This window comes from Solenopsis invicta, chromosome 4 (genome assembly GCF_016802725.1).
Source record: "Solenopsis invicta isolate M01_SB chromosome 4, UNIL_Sinv_3.0, whole genome shotgun sequence".
NCBI classification, from domain to species: Eukaryota; Metazoa; Arthropoda; class Insecta; order Hymenoptera; family Formicidae; genus Solenopsis; species Solenopsis invicta.
The window spans coordinates 26,193,721-26,213,334 of NC_052667.1; the positions used below are offsets into that span (position 1 = coordinate 26,193,721).

At 35.7% G+C, this 19,614-nt stretch overlaps 2 protein-coding genes and 1 long non-coding RNA gene across 5 annotated transcripts in view; 1 reads left to right on the forward strand and 2 right to left on the reverse strand.

Moving 5' to 3' along the window:
• The window catches only part of LOC113003419, a 58,461-nt gene extending 49,027 nt beyond the window's left edge, over positions 1-9,434 (reverse strand). Inside the window, exons 1-2 of the mRNA XM_039447738.1 lie at positions 8,710-9,434; positions 836-891 (exon numbers count right to left, since the gene is read on the reverse strand). Of these exons, the coding sequence (XP_039303672.1) occupies positions 836-891; positions 8,710-8,969 (316 nt within the window). The 5' untranslated portion in view covers positions 8,970-9,434. The remainder of the gene's footprint in view (positions 1-835; positions 892-8,709) is intronic.
• Positions 1-19,614, forward strand: part of LOC105196299 (fibroblast growth factor receptor homolog 1) — a 73,970-nt gene that overhangs the window by 21,001 nt on the left and 33,355 nt on the right. Inside the window, exon 1 of one of the 3 annotated variants that reach the window (XM_011162124.3) lies at positions 2,449-2,848. The exons of 1 other annotated variant lie outside the window; for it this stretch is intronic. In XM_011162124.3, coding sequence (XP_011160426.1) covers positions 2,840-2,848 — 9 coding nt within the window. In that variant the 5' untranslated portion in view covers positions 2,449-2,839. Of the gene's footprint in view, positions 1-2,448; positions 2,849-19,614 lie in introns of those variants that run through there. One more of the 3 variants, XM_011162123.3, reaches the window with a different exon arrangement.
• LOC120357456 lies at positions 11,793-13,065 on the reverse strand. The gene is made up of 2 exons (XR_005574462.1): positions 12,616-13,065; positions 11,793-12,497 (listed from the first exon to the last, which is right to left on the reverse strand). It is a non-coding gene; the product is annotated as an uncharacterized LOC120357456 (long non-coding RNA).

The window sequence follows — 19,614 nt, forward strand, 5'->3', positions numbered from 1 at the left end:
TCACTGTAATTTTTCCAATCTGCGAGCGCTTTCCCACGGGAAAACGCAGCTTCCATGGACCACGAATCTTTTATCCCTCGACACGTCGGACTGTGTCATGATGAATCGCTCATTGTGCGACGTTACGTCGAAGAGCGGTCGACTACTTGCGCAACATGTGGGCACATTCTAAGCCAATCCCGATCTAATTTCAATTCTATCAATTCGAAACAAGGTGCAGCGATAACTACGGGGGGAAGCGAGGTTCTATGCAAGCGAGATTGGTCGAGATTATCGGCACAAAAGAAAGGAGAGGCGGGGAGGGAAGGCATTTGAAAAATTATCCGCGCAAATCTTTATCGTCAGAAATCATTTTATTCCATCCGACTCCGAGCGCGATTAGATCAGATTCGATTCGATTTCACGCGCGTCCGACTCGCGAGATTACTCGGCGAGATGCGACAACAGGTAGGTAGCGCAGCAGCGCGGAGAGAGAAGCCGTCTATCGCTCCCTCGCCGGGCATTGTAAATGCGTTCACGTAATTCAGAAAAGTACGTGGCCGTTTTGTATCGCGCCCTCATCGCAGGAGGCGGCGGCGGAAGTACGTCGCGATTCGTCAACGACGCCGGAAGCGACGCACGTGCGTCGTCGTTTTCGTAATTCATTCAGTTGTTTTCTTAGAATTCATTTGAAGACGCGGGGAGCTGAAGAACGTGTGTTTGTTCCCGAAGATCCTTGAAAATCCGGCGCCGAACGCGACAAAATATTCTCAAAATTCTTATTTTTGGGAACTGGGCTTTCGGACGTTTCCATAGTTTCAAATTAAAACCTTAAGAAATATGTTGTAGTAATTACCTGTGGAAGAGCTGACACCTCGCTTCAGAGTCGATACATGTATATCGGCTTCTTGTCTGAAACAAAAATAAAATTTTTTTTATTAAAATTAGAAAATAATGAGCTCAAGAGCCACGCAGGATGTCAGACCCAAATAAATAAATCACAGCATAAAGCCAATGTCAAGCAAACGTTTCGACCTTTAATGACGGTCTTTTTCAGTACAGATTTACAAGTCTATAAAACAACAAATTAATCACACTAATTAAGATATGAACTTATCGAAATAAACGACGAAAGATCAAAAATAAGAACAAGTTACCGAATAAATAGAGATTGCGCGAAAGCGCGATGTACATCTTCTTTCAACGTCTTAACATAATAACATGAAACTTTTTTTGTTTTTAAACTCTATTGTTGAAAATTTTCACCTTTTTACAATAGAATATATGATATAGAAATTTATTATACACAAATTTTCAAAATGGAGAGACAAAAAATACAAATTATAGTATCAATATATATTACGATGTACGATACATAATGCCTATATCATCAACATGCTTCTATATCCAAATTAACAAAATGCTATTCTATTGAGTAACTTTGCATAGCAAGGTCTCAACTCAAAATATACGTAGCCAAATAAAAAATTAAATAACAAAGAACACTCGAGTAACACTGTACAGCGTAAAGAGATCTATCACACTCGTAAAAGATAAATGAGGCTCTTTCGCGAATAGAATGTTTTGAATACACTACACATTGTCTTTGATCTTTTGAGTTCTCCGCTACTTTTTTTCTCAGATAAAATAAATTAAAGAGCACACTAATCCCATTAAATTCATTTAAATTATTAAAAGCCGATAAATCGACTTCCCATCCTCTAAACGTTAAAGATCAGATGGACATGAAAATTGATGAAGGAGAAAGCGCGACGATAACTGACGGCAATTATCGAATTGCGGCCCAACGTAACCGATGCGTAATAAAGAAACCGCGCGTTCTGTTATAATTACGCAAAGAGAGAGAGAGAGAGAGAGAGAGAGAGAGATTTTTATTTACGCTCCGATAATTCTTATTAATCCCCGGTCTGTTCGATACGCATCGAGGAGGAGTCACTAGTGATCTCACGCGATTACGCGATACGGACACGCCGGGTCGTTCACCGATTCCGCGCATTGTTCTGTCAGGTCAAGAACGACGCCAACACGCCGCCGAGTCTCTCTCGCGCGCTCATAAGGATCGACTTCGCGCCTCGCACCTTTCCAGTCACCGAACTGCAACTAGTCGACCGAGGAAAGATCCCGACTATACGACTTATCCGACGCGATCGATGCGATTGACGCGATAAAGACGGAATATTCTTACGAGCGAGAGATACCTCTGTGCCGCGGACACCGGCGGATCTGCGCGATCATCGGGAGCAGCAGAATCGGCAGGATCATAGCTGAGATAGATCCCCGCGATCATTCGGATCCCGCGAAATGCAGCGCAACGCGATAACGAGATAATCTTGAGATAAAGAGATCAGCTTGAGGCAAGCGAATATCTCGTAACTTCCGCTCTCTTCCCTCTCCTCTCTCTCTCTCTCTCTCTCTCTCTCTCTCTCTCTCTCGCGGGCGACGACGATCCTCTCTCGTCTGCCTTCCTCGAGACCCTGGGGTCAAGAGACGATCTCTCTCTCTTTCTCTCTTTCGTCGTCTTCTCCCTCTTCTTCTCCGTCTCTCTCTCCTCGGGTTATACGTCCTCCGCCTCGTCGCACTCTCACATGTCCACCGTCGTCTGCTCAGGAAACCATCCATTACGGAGATCGGCCGGCGTATTTAGTGGCAGTGCGGAGTGCGCGCGACGAAGTACCGAATCGAGAAAAGCCGGACAGCCGAAACGGATCACGGGCGGTATCGTAATCTCGGGCACGGGGCCCGCGATGAACGGCGACCCACGACGACACGGGGAGGGAGACTGATGTTATCAAAGAGGGAGAGAGGGAGTGAGAGGGAGGGAAGGATTCGCTCGACGTGAATGCGATTTGTAAGTAGTATAAGTAGTGTATTACGCGTTCCACGAATGGCGCGGCGGCGACCCGCTACGTTTCGCCACTTCGCGTGCCTCTCGACGATTTTCCGACCGCATTCAAATACGCGCGAGATCGACCGCAATAAATATCGGCCTCACACACAAGATGAGCGAGAGCACGACTCAGATCGATACGAATCTAATTCGCGTCTCGTAAAAAGGGACGGGTGCTCGCTCACCAATCTCTTCACGTGATACAACTTGACCAAATTTCGAGAATAAGTTTACGATCAATATGTAGGTATTTCTGAATTTTTTCACATTTTTGGCTGCATAGTTCTTATTTTCTAAAATAACACTTAATTTTCTGGGAAGAAGAGCTTTACGCAGGATTGGCTGATGACTTGTTAAAAAATTGTAAGTTGATAACTTTTGACTGAACCTAATTAATTTCAAGTGAGTTAATTTTTAACTTTATCTACCTAGTTATTTTTGAAACACAAATTTTAATTTATTAAGATTTGTTTTTCCCAAGTTTAAAATGTACTTAGGCGAAAGAAAAAAGTATGAGACACTGTTATTTCATATAAACTTAATTTATAAATGAAACATTAAATTTGATGAAGCGCATCGTAATAGTTTTATTATTTAGAGTAATCTAACTTAAAAAATTATGACATTCTAATTTAATATAAATGACATAATTAATTTAATCTAAATAAATTTTATCAATTAATGAAATTAATTTAAAAAATTAATTTTAACTTTTAGTTTAACTTAATTGTAACATAATTAAAAATTTTTTTGTTCATTTGACTTACAATTAGTCATTAACTTTAAAAAAAGATTAACTTATCCAACTCCGGTTTTAAATAATTTAATCTTCTAAACAAATACTTCTAAGAATTTCGAGAAACTGAAACTAAAATAAGAATGTGTAGTTTAAAGAGCATTTTGTAATTTAAAAAATAAATTTTTACACCATATCATTTCCGTGTAAGAGTACGAAATGCTCATTGTACAATTATACAATTTCCTTTACAACAAATTAAAATTAAATCAATTCTCTTTAAATGACATTAAAAAATACAATAGTCCTTGTTATTACATTTACATCATTATTATGAACAATTTTTTTTCGGAATATTTGTCAATGTTAAAAGAAACATTTTTCATTTTTTAAATAACGAATCATTGTTTTTATTGCTTCAATTTTAGTCATTTTAATCATCATTATGAAATTGGCCGTGTCAAAGTCCCTTTATTAAAAGATGTACATATATGAATGAAAAGTCATGGCACTTCCCACCACTTTTTTTATGCTAGAGGACTTCCTTAACAGCTTAATTACGAACATTTGAAGTAAGAATTGTGATAAATCTACCGTGAACGCGGCACAGACGCGCACATACGCCCATCCACGCACGACCACGCATACATCGGACACTCCCGTGTTAGACCAGACGACCGATTTTGATTTTCATTACCGTTACTAGTAGCAGTAATTAAGACAGACACGAATGCATCGCGACAACGGTGTGATTTATACATTCTTTTTTCCAGTACTTGCGCATAAGGCGCGCTCTGTCCCGTCAAAGTCCCCGCGATTTAAAAAAAAGTGTTCCTAGCTGCACGACGACGAGCAGATGTTTGCAGCGGAGGAGGACGAGGTGGGTCACAAAGACACTTCCTCGAAATGAAACCCGTGGCGGCGCCTGAACACGTAAAACGAATTTCGAAGCACGAGCGACACGGTGACGACTGGAAAAAAAAATAATAATAAAAAATAAAAGAAGAGCCCATTTCCGCGACGCGCTCAGTGACTCTCAATATAATAAAATCTTCATAAAATAATTCTTCTCTCGACTAAATGGCCAAATATTTGTTTTATCGTGTACATAAAAATCCCACGACCATTCACACTTCAAATCGTGAACACGTTACGATTCGAAATCGCAAAGGTGACTTCACTTACGAGCTTCCGTCACCGAGAATTTAACGCCTACCTAACTCAAGAATAGTCACACCTAGTTTTCGTTTTACACTCACTTAAGCTGTCTTTTAATCCTCCCTCTTATTATGTATATATTATCTAATTTGCTCTTATTTAATTTATCAGTATTTGAGGCCATTACACATACTTAGATTTATTCCATATTTTCTGAAAGAAAAATAAAAAAATAGGTACATAGACTCTTGATCAGAAAAGAAGACTGCTGTGATTGAATCTTCTCGTTACTGCACTCAGAAAAAAAATTGTTTACTTGACAAATTTTTTTTCAACGCGATTAAATTTCTTAAAGTTCAAATATTAATAAATTAGACTGAATTAAATTTGATAGAATTGATGCTCAAGTATTTAAGAGGAAATTTAATCAAGTGGAAAAATTCAGTGAAGAAGGTAACCTTTTTCTCAGTGTGAGATATAAAAATAGTTACTACAAGTAACTATTCAACAACTTTCTTCTAAATACGAGTACAACCGACATTTTTATACTTTCGTAGTTCTACTCGCTGGCATCCAATCGTCAGATTACAAAAAGTGAAATAGCGATGAAACTGTTTTTTAACAAGAAATAATTTTTTAGTTACTGAAATACAAATTGAGTTTCCTTTTCATCAAATTAAATGTCATTTTTCATCAAATTTTCAAAGTAATTAAGGCCATTTAAGCAAAAAAATGTAATTTTCTCCAAGTCTAAATTTGAACAACAAAAATTCTTTTCATAGCATAGTTTAAAAGTTTAAGGGTCGGAATTTGATTGATACATTACAAAAAGACAAAAAAATTTAAATAAAGTCACTTAAATATCTTGGTAACACAATAAAATGAGCGTCAGCACCAGTTAACATTCTGACGAGCAACCGAGTACTCTGAAACTACATCTTCGAACTGATCGCGAAAGACCAAGCACATGTTACGTATATTCAGCAATTGTTTTCTGCGTTTTTTTTTTCTGTCTGCAAGATAGATTTTGCATCAGCCACGCCGCTTGTCTAGCGTTCTATTCGCGGAGCAAAATAATCAGACTCTAAGACACCGAATTAGAGTTCAAGCGAGCGAATGGCAATAATTTATGAAATAAAACATAAAAATAATATAAATAGAACGTTGGAAAAAAGTAATTGTAGTAACTCATTTTGGATGATAACGACTTCTAATGATTCGTTAGAAAAAAGTAACAAAAACGACTCAAATGATTGATAACAGCGCTGTATTTGCTTTTGTTAACCGTTATCATCACAGCTATTTTCCCGTAATTTACCAAGAGTTTACCTATATTATCTTATATTAAATCAGCAATTTAATCGTTAAATCTAATCGGAGATTAAAGGTCAATTCCGGACAAACTATGTGATAAATCATGTAATGGATAAATAAAACACTTACACATGTCTACACATAGACAAACATTTAGATCCATTAGCTATATTATTACATAGTTTATCTAAAGATGAAATAATCTTCCATAAACAAAGTTTCGATAAAATACGAGGTAAATAATGAATGAGTAAAAAGTAAATAACAAGAGGACAGATTTAGATTTTCATTGTCAACGGCTATCTTTCGTAAAAACGAAATTTTCAGAACCAGGCGTGGATTCACTGAGGAGCGCCTCGATTCTGATAAATAAAATATTCCAGCGCCGTGCGTACGCTTCCCCATTCTCCTCCGTGTCGCCTCTTCCGAAAGCATCGCACGTACCTCTTATTATTCACGCCGTTGTAGTATCTTCTTTAACTTTCTTACCTTGCGCCTCATCTCGCTAAGTGATCGACGATCGCCGGAAAGTATCCCCATCGAGATGGGTCTGCAGCAGCAGCGAAATAGTCAAATTGAATCCTGAATATTCTTTCCGTTGTATAAAAAGAGAGAATGGTTAAAACTAACATTGCAATGTATTATTAACATTTAACAATAAAACAAATTAAAATACACATGTAAATCGTAAAATGCGTAACTGTGTAAAACATAATCATATTATAAATTATAATTAATTTATAAAATATGTAAAACAAATCATATTATGAATACCAGAAAAATAAAAATCACTAACAATAAAAATCAAAGTGTATCATATTGCTCGACCGCAAAGCCGCAAAGTTATATACTATTTAATATGTCTATATATTTATTTAAAAGTAAATATTTTTAATTAAACAGAATGCTTGCAACAAAATATGGTCTTAAGAAAATGTATTTTTTTCATTCAAGTTTTTCTCCTAACGTAATAACAAAAAAATCCTGTTGAAAAATGTAGCGCGCGTAGCGCGCGCTATTATGTTCTAATAAAATATATAAATTATATTTATAGATGGAAAAAAAATCAGTTTTAAATCAACAATTCATTGTTTCATATATATAAAATATAAAATCTTAAAAGAATGTATAGTTTTAGACAATTTGCTAACACGAAGAAATTTTATTTCGTGTAAGCAAATTATGTTTCTTTAAGACTATCAAATTCTTACAAGATTTTATATTCTCACTTATATATGAAATAATGAATTGATTTGACATTAATTTTTTTCTGCGTAGTTGTTAGAAGATAAACAACAGGCCTGGATACATTTCTATACATGATTTTTGTTCTTAACGATAGCTGTCGATATCGTGGCGCAGCTTTTTCTGCTATATAAAATATCTACAGTATACAGAACACACCTTGACCGAAAAAGAACGAGGCAGCAGACGAGTTTTCGCTGGCGACGACACCCAGATCGCCCCCAAGATCTACCTCCCCCTTCCCTTGCCCCTTTCCCGTTGCTCCGGCCGCTCCTTCGCTCGCGGAAGCGTCGCACGTTTTTCCGTATCGCTATGCGCGTCACGGCGATCGCGAATGGCGAGCCGGCACTGTCGCGAAAATGGACACGCGATCGATCGCGCGGATCAATATCGCGCAAGGCGAATTCTCTTCCGGATAGGACATAACGGTGCGTATGCACGCACGCACGCATGCACGCATATTCGCTTCTTCTTCGTTACGCGAAAGCACACAAGGATTCTATACTTTACACGAATAACACACATGAGATAAACATATGTTTGCTACGCCGCGGAACACCGACGGTACACTTCGACGACGAGAGGAAAATTCCATTGAAAATCGAAAAATGGATATAGAGATATCCCACTAAACACAACGTTACATGTAACGTAAATGTTAGTTGTAATTTCCCACTCAACAATGTAATTGTTATATAACGAGTATGTTATATAACAGTTACATTGTTGAGTAGGAAATCACAACATTACATGTAACGTGGTGTTTGCTGGGATTACATATAGAGTAGAGAAGCCAGCCTCAAAAGTGATCCGTTGCTGAAAAGAGACCGAAAACGGGAGCTTTAGTCTATCTCTCTCTTAACGGCGCTAGCACGACAAAGACAAGAATATAGGTCCTATCTTCTCTCTCTTTCTAACGAGGGAACATTTCCACTTACAGATCTGTCTATGGCTCCTCTACTCTATGGCCCGGTTTTTCATTATCTGGTTAACTTGTGGTTAAACTTAACGTGATGTTTTAACCAATGAGCTTCACCTATGGCATCATCATCGGTGAAGCTCATTGGATAAAACATCAAGTTAAATTTAACCATAAGTTAACCGGATAATGAAAAACCGGGCCTATATGTAATATCTCTATGGAAGGATCGCGTGGTTTCGGCGTTTCGCGAGCCGGCGGCGATTCTGCCGATAACGAATCGAACGGCCGCCGCGCCGTGGAAATCTCAATTCGTTCGTCGGTCACGTCAAACTCGCATGTTTTATTCATCGCTCGGCGAGGCCACGATAGCCGCGACGCGTTCGCGCCGCGGTATTTCTCGCCGCAGCGAACGGCAGAGAAAAAGGCAAAACACTGCCCACTGCTCACCTTGTTCCACGGGGATCGCCGATCGAGCCTTGCCCAGCGCAAATAACCTCCGACTTCGCCGATTGTCCATCACGTGACCATAACTCCGTAGACTCCGTGCTGTATGTATGTACACACACGGCTTCCACAGGTTGCATTTGTCGAATTGTGTCACGAGTCACAACACTCACAACTGTTGCACGTACGGTATCGCGGGGATAACGTAGGATAATGAGCGAAAAGTGGCGCCTAACGAGGGACGAGTCGCGAATTCCCGCCATTCCCGGCGTCGCGTCGTTCGATCGTCTTCGCCAATCAGCGCGCGAGACGAGCTTCGGGCCCAGAAGGGATGCGCGCGGACATGAAATAGCGCTGCTAATGCGTTACAATTATGACGATTAAAATGAGGGTTAGCCTGTGAAATTGTAACGGTCATCGGATTTGCCGTGAATGATCGCGAGTTGCGACTCATTTCAAGAGATCGAAGCTCGCGTGCTTCTACGGCTGACGACGCAAATCTTGATCGAACGAGAAACGACGAGGAATTCATCTGCGCGTGATGTGCCGATCTCAGGTGCGTTCTGTTTTGCACGTAACACGTCGTTGTTTAACATTATAGTGAACAACGAAGATAAATGAATCGCACGCATTATGCGTGACACGAAACGCATCCCGCGATGTAGAATCGTTAGAGTAGGAGCTCGGACTTTTGTATGACGCACAGACTTGGATAAGTTAATTAATATATTTTCCTTTACTGAATTAAATATTAAAATTAATGGCATAATCATAAAATTAAAAGTTATACGAATTCGAAACTAGCTCCATTAAAAATTACGTTAAGATTAAATAAAATTGAAGTTAATTCTGAAGAGCATTATTCTTATTAAATTAGAAATTCACGAGTTTTTAAAGTTAAATTACTCAAAACAATTATATAATCCATAATATGGATCACCAAATTTAATTATTTGTAAATTTTTATATAAAGTAATAAAGAAATGTTGTTTTCTTATGCATTTATGGGAATGTTTTTTTTTTAAATATTTTTTTCTTTTATATTATATTTAAGATAATCATGATTTTGTGTCTTTTCTTTTACACCGATAAATATTTAACTTGGGAGAAAAGTTAATAAATTAAAATTTCTGTGTTTTAAAAATAATTAATTATAATTAAAAATAAATTCATATAAAATTAACTCAGTTAAGTAAAAAGTTATCAACTTCTTATTTTTATTATTATATTTAACTTTTAACTGTTAACTAGTTATTATCTAATCCCTGATAATGCATAATAGATAATGCATCATAGTAGCAAGGTATAGTTTCCCTCTAAAATTTATTAATATTTGACAAATTTATTAATATTATACAAATTTATTCAACGTTCAATATTTATTCAATACTTTGTAGTAATGAGAAATAAAAAAGGTAAATACAGATTTTTGATCAGTAAAAAAAACTATATTAATTAAGTTTTGTTTTCTTGCTGCTAGACATAAAAATTATTTCAAGTGATTTTCCGAATTAAGTTTTATGTTGAAAAAATACACGGAAAGAACAGTTTTGTTAAAATATTTAAAACCTTAGCTGGAATAATTATATAGGAAACTCAAGCTAATTGTTGAAGTACCAAAACTTTTTGCAGCATTGCTCATCGCGTTTGCTCGTCCATCATAATTTTTTTTAATGATTCAACAAAATTATTTTCAGATCTATAGCTACATTTTTAGACTTTAGCAAAATCGTTCTTTGCGATGTCCAAGATTTGAAAGTGCATAAATGGATTAAGCATTTTGTGTAAAAAATTATATAACATTACGAATTACAATACAATTATAAGATACGTTACTTAACAAAATTGCAATATTATACATTCAACTTGCTGTAAGTGGAATGAAACCTCAGCTTCGTAGCTGAAGAGTAAGAAATCGAAATACATACGTTTGCTTATATGACTATATGACTATAAAAACTGAACTTGAACGGCAAGTTGGAAAGATTCGTCCGCACAAAACTTTTAATTTATAAAAGCATCGTTACTTTTCTCATTCGTTACTGCTAACGATCAAATAAAAAAACCTTTACAAAATAAAAGAGCGCAAAGTTATTTACACGATTTTGGATTTACGCAATAAATTAAAGTTGCATTAAATTAAGAGAAGAAATCACTATAAAAGTCACTTCGGACTAATTTGCGAGCGAAGTGTTGTTCGAGAGAAACCGGGAAAAATTTAATGTTCGTAAAATAGGAGAGTGCGAGCAAGGCCACCCATGTGTATCGCAAGATCTCGTCGTCGTTATTAATTCTCGCGACTCCATAGGGCTAAAACGGATATGCCCACTAAGCGGCTTACTTTTCGGGGGTCGACACCCTCTTCGTGTAATATCTTTACCCGTCACGAAACTCGCTTTCGAGACGATTCGTTTCCGGTTCGCGCAGATGAATGAATACAAAAACATGACTTTGAATATGACTTAGAAAGAATCGAAGACGGGGAAGGTACGAATTTAACATCTACTTTAAACGATTCGTTCCTACTTTGAATGTCCATTCACATTTTAGAAAACAATTTTAATAAATTGTATTATATGAAATTGTCAGTAGTCGACTATCACTGAAAGACTGCATGCATCAGTGATGCATGCAGTCTTTCAGTGATAATAAACTGATTCCAGTCAGTAAGAGTAAATATAAGAACTTATTTCTGATATAGAATGCTGTACTCATAACTATTATCAGTGATACAATAATATACAATATAAATTCCCCGATTTAGAAGAAGAAGGAAATATTCTTGCTAATCGGAGTATATTATTAAAAAAACAATCAGTATATTATTAAAAAAACAATAAATAATCACTGGTAATCACTTAGCACTGCAAAAATTAGCATGAGTTTTGATTTTGATTTAAAAACGAGAGAATAAAATTGAATTTGAATGAAACTTGAGAAAATGAGGAAAGTTCGAGAGTGTACTTCTATTGTATAAAGTAAATTACTGCCAATGTGCCAAATACTGGAAATCCGATCTTAAATGCTTCTTTTTAGTAAAATTAGTAAAATTATAAACAGTTATGTAACAATATCTGTAATTTACAAATTCAAAAAAGCACTTAATATCAAATTTCCATTATTTGAGACATTTAAGCTATTTATCATATTATACATATTCCCTACGAGCAACGATTTCACTTTCCCTACGAATGCTTTCGATTTACACATTATACGATTTAGCGTCCACGATTGACACAGCAATACCATATGTACATTGAAAAAAAAGTTCTCATGTTTAAGTAAATATATTTCGTTTAACATAACTTTCTTGATTTAAAGAAAACATTTCTCAAGTTTAAAAATAAATTATTTTGTACTAGCTAATAAATATTTATTGAAATCAAGGAAATGATGTTAAAATAAATATAATTATTCTTGAGCACAAAAAACATTTTTTTCAGTATACATGAGAGAAAGCCCTCCAGAAAAACGGCTCTCTTCGGCACCTTTTTGCTTTGGCGTCTCCTCGATGCTTTCTCTTGATCCACCCTCCTAATGCACCTCTTCTATCTCCGTCTCCTCCTCCCATCGTCTTTGATCCGCACCGCCGGCGACGGCCGAACCAGCTTTATAACGGCAAAGGTATCAAGGTACGTTCGATTAGGCGCCATTTCGTGCTGAAGAAATTGTGTTGCTATCAGTTGCGGCTGTTCATAAATTTCCGCGCTTTCGTTCTCTTTTATATCTCGAGGGTTACTTTGCTCTCTCTCTCTTTCCGTCGTAAATTATATCCCATTTCAATTTCCTGCCTTGAGTAATATTAAAATCACACTTACTCATTAAATATTCGAGAGTTAAATTAATAGGAAAAAAAATGGAAGAAAAGTCCCGTCTTAAAGTACTCCTGAAGGAGCCGAAAAAACGCACCTTAATTATTTATGCATGAATATTTAAGTGCCGTGTCTTTCCTCGGTCGTAGCCGTCCCGTGATTATCGTCGAAAATCTACGACGAGATCTACGATATCCCTATGAAGGAGTGTTCCACGACCCTCGACAAATTGAATGAAATCGCTCCAACCTGTTTCATCACGGGGCGCCCGACAGATTCGACCACCCGTAATTATCGTGACGTAGGTCCGGGTAGTGTCGACGGACGGCGAGGATATAATTTAAACTCGTCACCGGCACTTTCTTCTGAAATTTCAATATGCCGACATTTTATACACTGTCTCATCTCGTACGCAAATTTTATCGATGGCTACACGCGATACTTATTGTTAGACAATTACACTGAGAGAAAAGTATTTGATGACTGTAATTGAATGTTAAAATAATTGTGGTTGAGAGCTCCGTTTGTATAGCTATTACTGCTATAATGTTAATAATAACAGCAATGTGTTGTACTGACAAAAAAGTAGTTTACAATTACCATAATTTAAGTTGAAATTCTTTCTAATTTAATACAGTGTTTATTAATATTGTTAATGTTGTAGCAATAATAAATTATAAAAATGAAGCTCCTAAACATAATTATTTTAATATTCAACTATAGAGTCACAAGTATCAAATATCTTTCTCTCAATTAGTGCAGTAGTGTAATTAACGGTTTTGATATTTTAGTAAACAAGTTGAACATCCTCCCGATACAATTTTTTAAATCGTTCATTATTTAATCGTAATTATTTTCAGATCTATATTTTAGCAAAATTGAGGCTCGCCTTTACAAAGAATCATTTCATTAGAATGTAATAAAAATCTTATAATGCCACGCGCCTTTTATTCTATTTTATATGTTTCTTTTTCTTTTAATTGCGAGAAACGGAACTTTGCCGCATGTGACGCGTAATCTTCGCGGATGAAGCATATTCTATAAATCTGAATGATGACGATGGATGATGACTGGTCTTTATGTTATGTTTATTTATCTATAGTGAATAATTCTGAATATTAATCCCATACATGCCACTGGTAATCGGTGATTATCTGAACTGAAAAATCATTGAATTTATTGTGCATTTATTAATCGTTATTGTGTATTTCTTAGTATTTATGAGTGTATTTATTAATACACTGATCAATAAGAACTTTTTCATTGATTTTTAAATTAAAATAACTACTGATTTATCAGTCCCACGTACGTCACTGGTAATCAATTTTTCGCCGATTCAGATTTAGTGAATAAAGCATTCTTTTTCACAATATTTTTGAACCGTTGCTGCAACATTGCTGGAATATTACAAAAAAGTTTTTGCAATTTCTTCGCAACGCTGCTCAGAAGCTTGTAGCAAGAGCAACATTGCATATGTTGCTTTTGCTACAAGCTTCTATGCTGCATAAAAAGTCAAAACGTAATACCAATTTTAAATCAATCATACATTAACTCTTAATTAGAAAAATCAATTTCATTGTTAATTCTTAAAATTCTTAACCTCTCTTTTCTAAACATATACGAATTTCGGACTAATTCTATCATAAATGTCAAAAAGCAATTAACAGAAAGTAAAACTCTGTAGAAGTCGGAATTGATATTGTGTTATTCCAATCGCCTTCACACATACAGTCCCGTCTCGCGAATGATCTCAGAAGTTTTAAAGCGCTGGACGGGTTTAGCGAACTCGTAAGCTTTGTTGCAACGCCGGATTTACATCCCCGCTAATGGAATCGTATTCGTCGGGAGAAATCCAGGCGTTCGATGCACCGTGCTTTAAATTACAGGAGGAAAAGACCTTGCGTGTGTATACGTATATGTGCGGTACGATCGTGTCGATGGGTACAAGGCGAGAAAACGTGAGCACGGTTTTCGTTACGATTTCGACGAGAACCAGACGCGCTTGTTCTAGGGTTTAACTCTCGGTCGAAGCCTACTATTCTTTATGATGTATCATGGCAGAAAGAGAGAAAGAGAGAGAGAAAGAAAGAGACCGTTAAGATGTATTCCATTCGACCGTTCTCGGGCCGATTTATGACAGCCTACCGTTCACGTGCCGATCTCGAAAGGAACAAATGTTTACCACGGCGCGGCGCAAAGCTCACATTCTATTTTATGAGAGCTTTTATGAACTAATTTGAGATAATTTTTAAGCGTCCTTAAAGCTCGTATCGATTCGATATGAGCGAGCTTTTTCCGTTCGTCAAGCATGTACATACTTAGAAGACATAGTTTCGTGATCAGGAATAGTGTTCTTAGGCCAATGTATATGTATAGTCATAAATTTTCAATCTTAGTCTGAAAAAATGTCTGAAAATTTTGGGAAAAAATCGACTCTTTCTAGTTTTTCCTTGCCAGATTTTTTTCTTTTAAGATAATGTCGCTTTCATTTCTCTCTACGCCAATAGTTTCAAGATCCCCTTCACATTTAAGAATTCTAAATAAATTATCTGTCACAATCCTATCATTTCGGGAAAAAATAAAAAAACCAAATTTATTCTTTAATTTAATTTTTTTTACTTAAGAACGCTACGAAAAATAAGACGACAAAGATATTTTAGAACGACGGTAATGTGCGCGTATGTTTCGTGATAAAAGTTTACGCCACGTTTTTAAACTCTATCAAACATATATTTTCGTCTAATTTGTACAAGATTTTGTTAATGACTTGCGATTTTTTCAACGAGAAATGATAATAGAATCAATGCCGAGTCGAGTTCGATTAGATGAATCGTTTTATGCAGAATAAAGGTACACGTATCATCTGTATAATTTTGTGTTTTTTGTAAAACGAAACTCGAAATATTCCTGTATGCGCGATCGGAAAGTTGGCATGAATTTCGAGTAAAATCTCGTTAAAGAATCGTAAAACAACGATCTCTTTTTCTTATAAGGAAAGCAATATTTCCATTTGCACGAGATACGCGGACTGCGGAGTATCATAATTCAATTTGATCCAATTTGACTCGATGGGAAAGGGTAAGCGTTCAACGATGCTCATTGCGAGAGCTTTATGAGATCTCTAACAGCTTGGAAGCCGATAAACCGGTCGTCTAAGAAAATCTTCCGCGACGTTGAACCAACCGCGAATTCCTGAAGACTTAAAAAAAAAAGAAGTACGATAGATGTCAAAGCTCGCGATTAATCTTATAGCTGTTAAATTCTTCCTGCCTACGAAGCTGTAAATGTCGCGTGATAATAAAGCAAACTGGAAATGTTAACTTCCGGATTAATTAGACGCTGAAGATGCTGCTCTTTCGCTTATAAAATATCGCGTGTACTCAAGGGAATGTTTGGCGCGGTTACTGATTAGATAGCGGCGTGTTTCACGCGCCTGGAAATAGTGTTTTGATCCTCGATTGAGATGAAATTGGCAAGATAAAGGCCATTAATCGGCTAATCACGAGATTATGACCAGCCGTTAAGGAAATGAGTGCGGATTTATAGCCGAATAGCCCGATACGTTCGAACGCGAACGCATCGGCGCTAATTAAACGCGAAAGGAGTATTGGCGTATACACCAGCCTAATTTATCGAGCACTAAACTCTACGTGACGTCAGATTTACTTTATGAATGCATTCCTGAATACCGCGCTGTGTCTCCGTTGACGCTCGCAATGATATTCCTCGTCGGCGCTTGATATCCTTGCGATCAAGATCCTCAGCGTTAACCGCAAATACGATCGTAAAATAGCTAACAGCTATAGACTAAGGTGATACGGAATGCTTCTCGCGCGTTTCGCTGTAAATTAGGAGCTATAAATTAAGAGCGCCGCACAAAAAAAAACTGCTATCAAACTAAAATATTCTGTTTAGTAATCATTTCATACACAGAAAGAACAATTTTACTGTAGTATCTAAAGATTTAGCTGAATACAGATCAGAAAATAGTTTTATGTTATACTATCAAAGTTATTACGTAAGACATTCAAGCATGATAACGCTGCTGCAAAAAATTTTGACATTCTCGCAACCTGTTCAAGTTAATTTTTTTAACGGTTCAACATATTTATTTTCAGATCTGTATTTCACCAAAATTGGTCCTTCCGTGTATGTAAGCAAGAAAATAAAATACTTGAACAAATAATTTTTATTAAGGAAAATATATATATTTTCATATAATATTAATTTTTACGAGAAGGAGAAAAAATCGAATAAGAGAAATAACAATATCTTCAAGCCAAGAACAATTTTTCTAATACTATTATATTATTTTGTTTATAGTTTAATATTAACTATTGTTTTATTAGTTAACTATTATTTTTTATTATATTTTAATACTATAATTATTAAAGCAATCATATGATGCTCTTTAGATGATTATTATAAAATTGAAATAAAAAAATATGTATAATATTTTGAAATTATTAAACTTACTAAAGATTTTATACACTTATGTATAAAACAGTGACTGCTGATTTGATAATAATTCTTTTTCTGGATGCGATTTGATTATCAAATGAGCATTCTACCGAATCTGGAATGTTACGTTGACGTATGGTAACATAAAACGAACGTGCAGGTATGTCATAGTCGGAAGAATACTCGATTTAATTACGTCCATGTATTACCAAGAATCGTACATATTCCGTCCTACGCGGTCGGTTATTTATAAAGTAGTGTGCAACCCTTTCGGCTGTGTTTTACTCCGACCGACTGCGTTTCGCTTGAAATTCCGCGGCCCACGCGTACCTAAAATCGGTGATTTATTAGCGCGCAGCACCGAAATATGAAATTTCTCTAATATCGACGACATCCCACATAATTTACTTTCGACCGAGTGCCAGCGAATGAGATACGCACGAAATACGAACAAATTGAAATAAATATACGCTTTCTGTGAAAGAAGACGCGTTTGTCGCTAAATTTAACACAAAGTCAGTAAATATAATAATAATAGTAATAATAATAATAATAACAATAACTTTAATCAAATGCAAATAATAACAAAGATATGAGTTAATATGCAAAATTGAATAGAAATAAATAGAAAAACTACAAATTTATGGAAAAAATACTAGTATTGAGGAATTGCAGATTTTTTAAATATTCTTTCAATCTTTTTCCCTAAAGGATAAAAAGAGGAAATAATAAAAAAAAAAAAAACGATATGCCAACAATAATATTACACATTTTTTCAGCTATAGCAGTAAATAAAATTGCTGAGAACACAAATATGACAAAACATATCAATAATTGGGATACGATCGTGACATATATAACATGATTAAAATCAAGAAAATGTCATAACAGGATTTTGGAACTCAAATAATATTTTTTTATACGATCTTTTATATACAGATTCTAGTTCTTGGAACTACGCACCATTAATTTTGATTTTGCAGTTCTTAAATTAAAACAGAACAGCAATATCACAATATAAATATAAATGTTTAGGTTGTGGTATATTACTATTCTTCAATTGACTGCAATCACTTTAATGTTATGCTACCAAACATTTAATTTGGCACTGATGCCAATAAAAATCCCTTCCCCCAAAATATTGTAGAGAATCACATTCAGCTAGGGATCAAAACTGGTCTTCTCGACTTTTCGGAACGAGTATCTATGATCAATAAGGATCATCTTTAATTGGTTGATGTTTTTTAGATTTAATTCGTACGAATTTGCGATTGAACTATTATGAAACAATGACGGAATATATTTTATTGCGGTAATTTAGTTGCTAGACGTTCGTTAGGTTTTCCTTTTCAAAACTGTCAAATTTTCGAATTTATTTTTTGTTATTGTCTCGATACGATTTCCTTTCAGTTTCGCTTGTTCTGAAGTGCCTTCTCTCGTTTTTCTGGTTTCAAGTGCTGAAGGAAAATGTTCTCACGACCGTGATCTTTCAAGAAAGATGAGACGCCGACTCTCTCTCTCTCTCTCTCTCTCTCTCTCTCTCTCTCTCTCTCTCTCTCTCTATCTCTCTCTATCTGTCTTCGACGGGAGCGAGGGTGCGCGTATTTCTCTCTTTCATCGATGCAACAGGTGACGCGTCGAGATCCGGCGAGGAACGACACCGAGAAACCCGTGTGAGATTCTTCGACCCCCTGAGGAAGGGTCGGATATTAATCGTCGTTCGCTAGATTCGTCATTTTTTATTTCCCTCGGCTCACGAACATATATATTCTTCCTCGAACCGAGTAGGTAGAAAGACGCATCCACGACGTCCACGTGATCGTTAGGGTGTTTCAAAGAAAACAATCGAGATTCGAGACCTACCCTCGATCTTTTCAACAGTCGTCGTTAATGGTAACATAGGAAAACAAGCGCATATGTAAAAATGTCTTGAGAAGAAAACATTGATCACAGTTACGCTTACGAAATACCCGAGGTCGGATAAATCGGGGAAAACACATGTGAAATAGCAGGTTTGAAAAGTAGCGCATTGTTTGTAACACTGTTGCAATAATTACTTCTTTCAATAATAATCGTTACTTTCTTCTGTTTGTAACGGTAACGATAACGTCGTTATACTTTTACGATAACGATAATGAATTCAGCTTTTACTTTTGTTGTTATTTCAGTTTCTTGTTATCTTTGTGCCTGTTCAATAGTTTCGGGCACCTCTTCCCACATTATACATACGGTAAATGATGTACCAGATCAAAGATTACATGCAATAAAAGCAATTACAAGTTTTATTTATTTTCATATTTTATAATTAAATTAAAAAATAGTTGATACTTTATATATTTTAGGCTACACCTAGTCATTGCCAGCATTATTAGAAGCAATATTAATGTTAACAATGAAAATTTTTCATAAAATTTACATTTGTTAATTATAATTCAAATATACTACTAAAAATTAAAGTTAATATAGAGATGTATTAATATAAAGAATTAGAAGATTTATTACATAAGTTTAATTTAAAATAGCTTGCTATGTTGAGACTAGTTATTATATTTTAATATTGATTATTTAATATCAATTATTAAATAACATAATTTTAAAATTTTACTTTTTCACAGAAAAATAACAAAAAAATAAA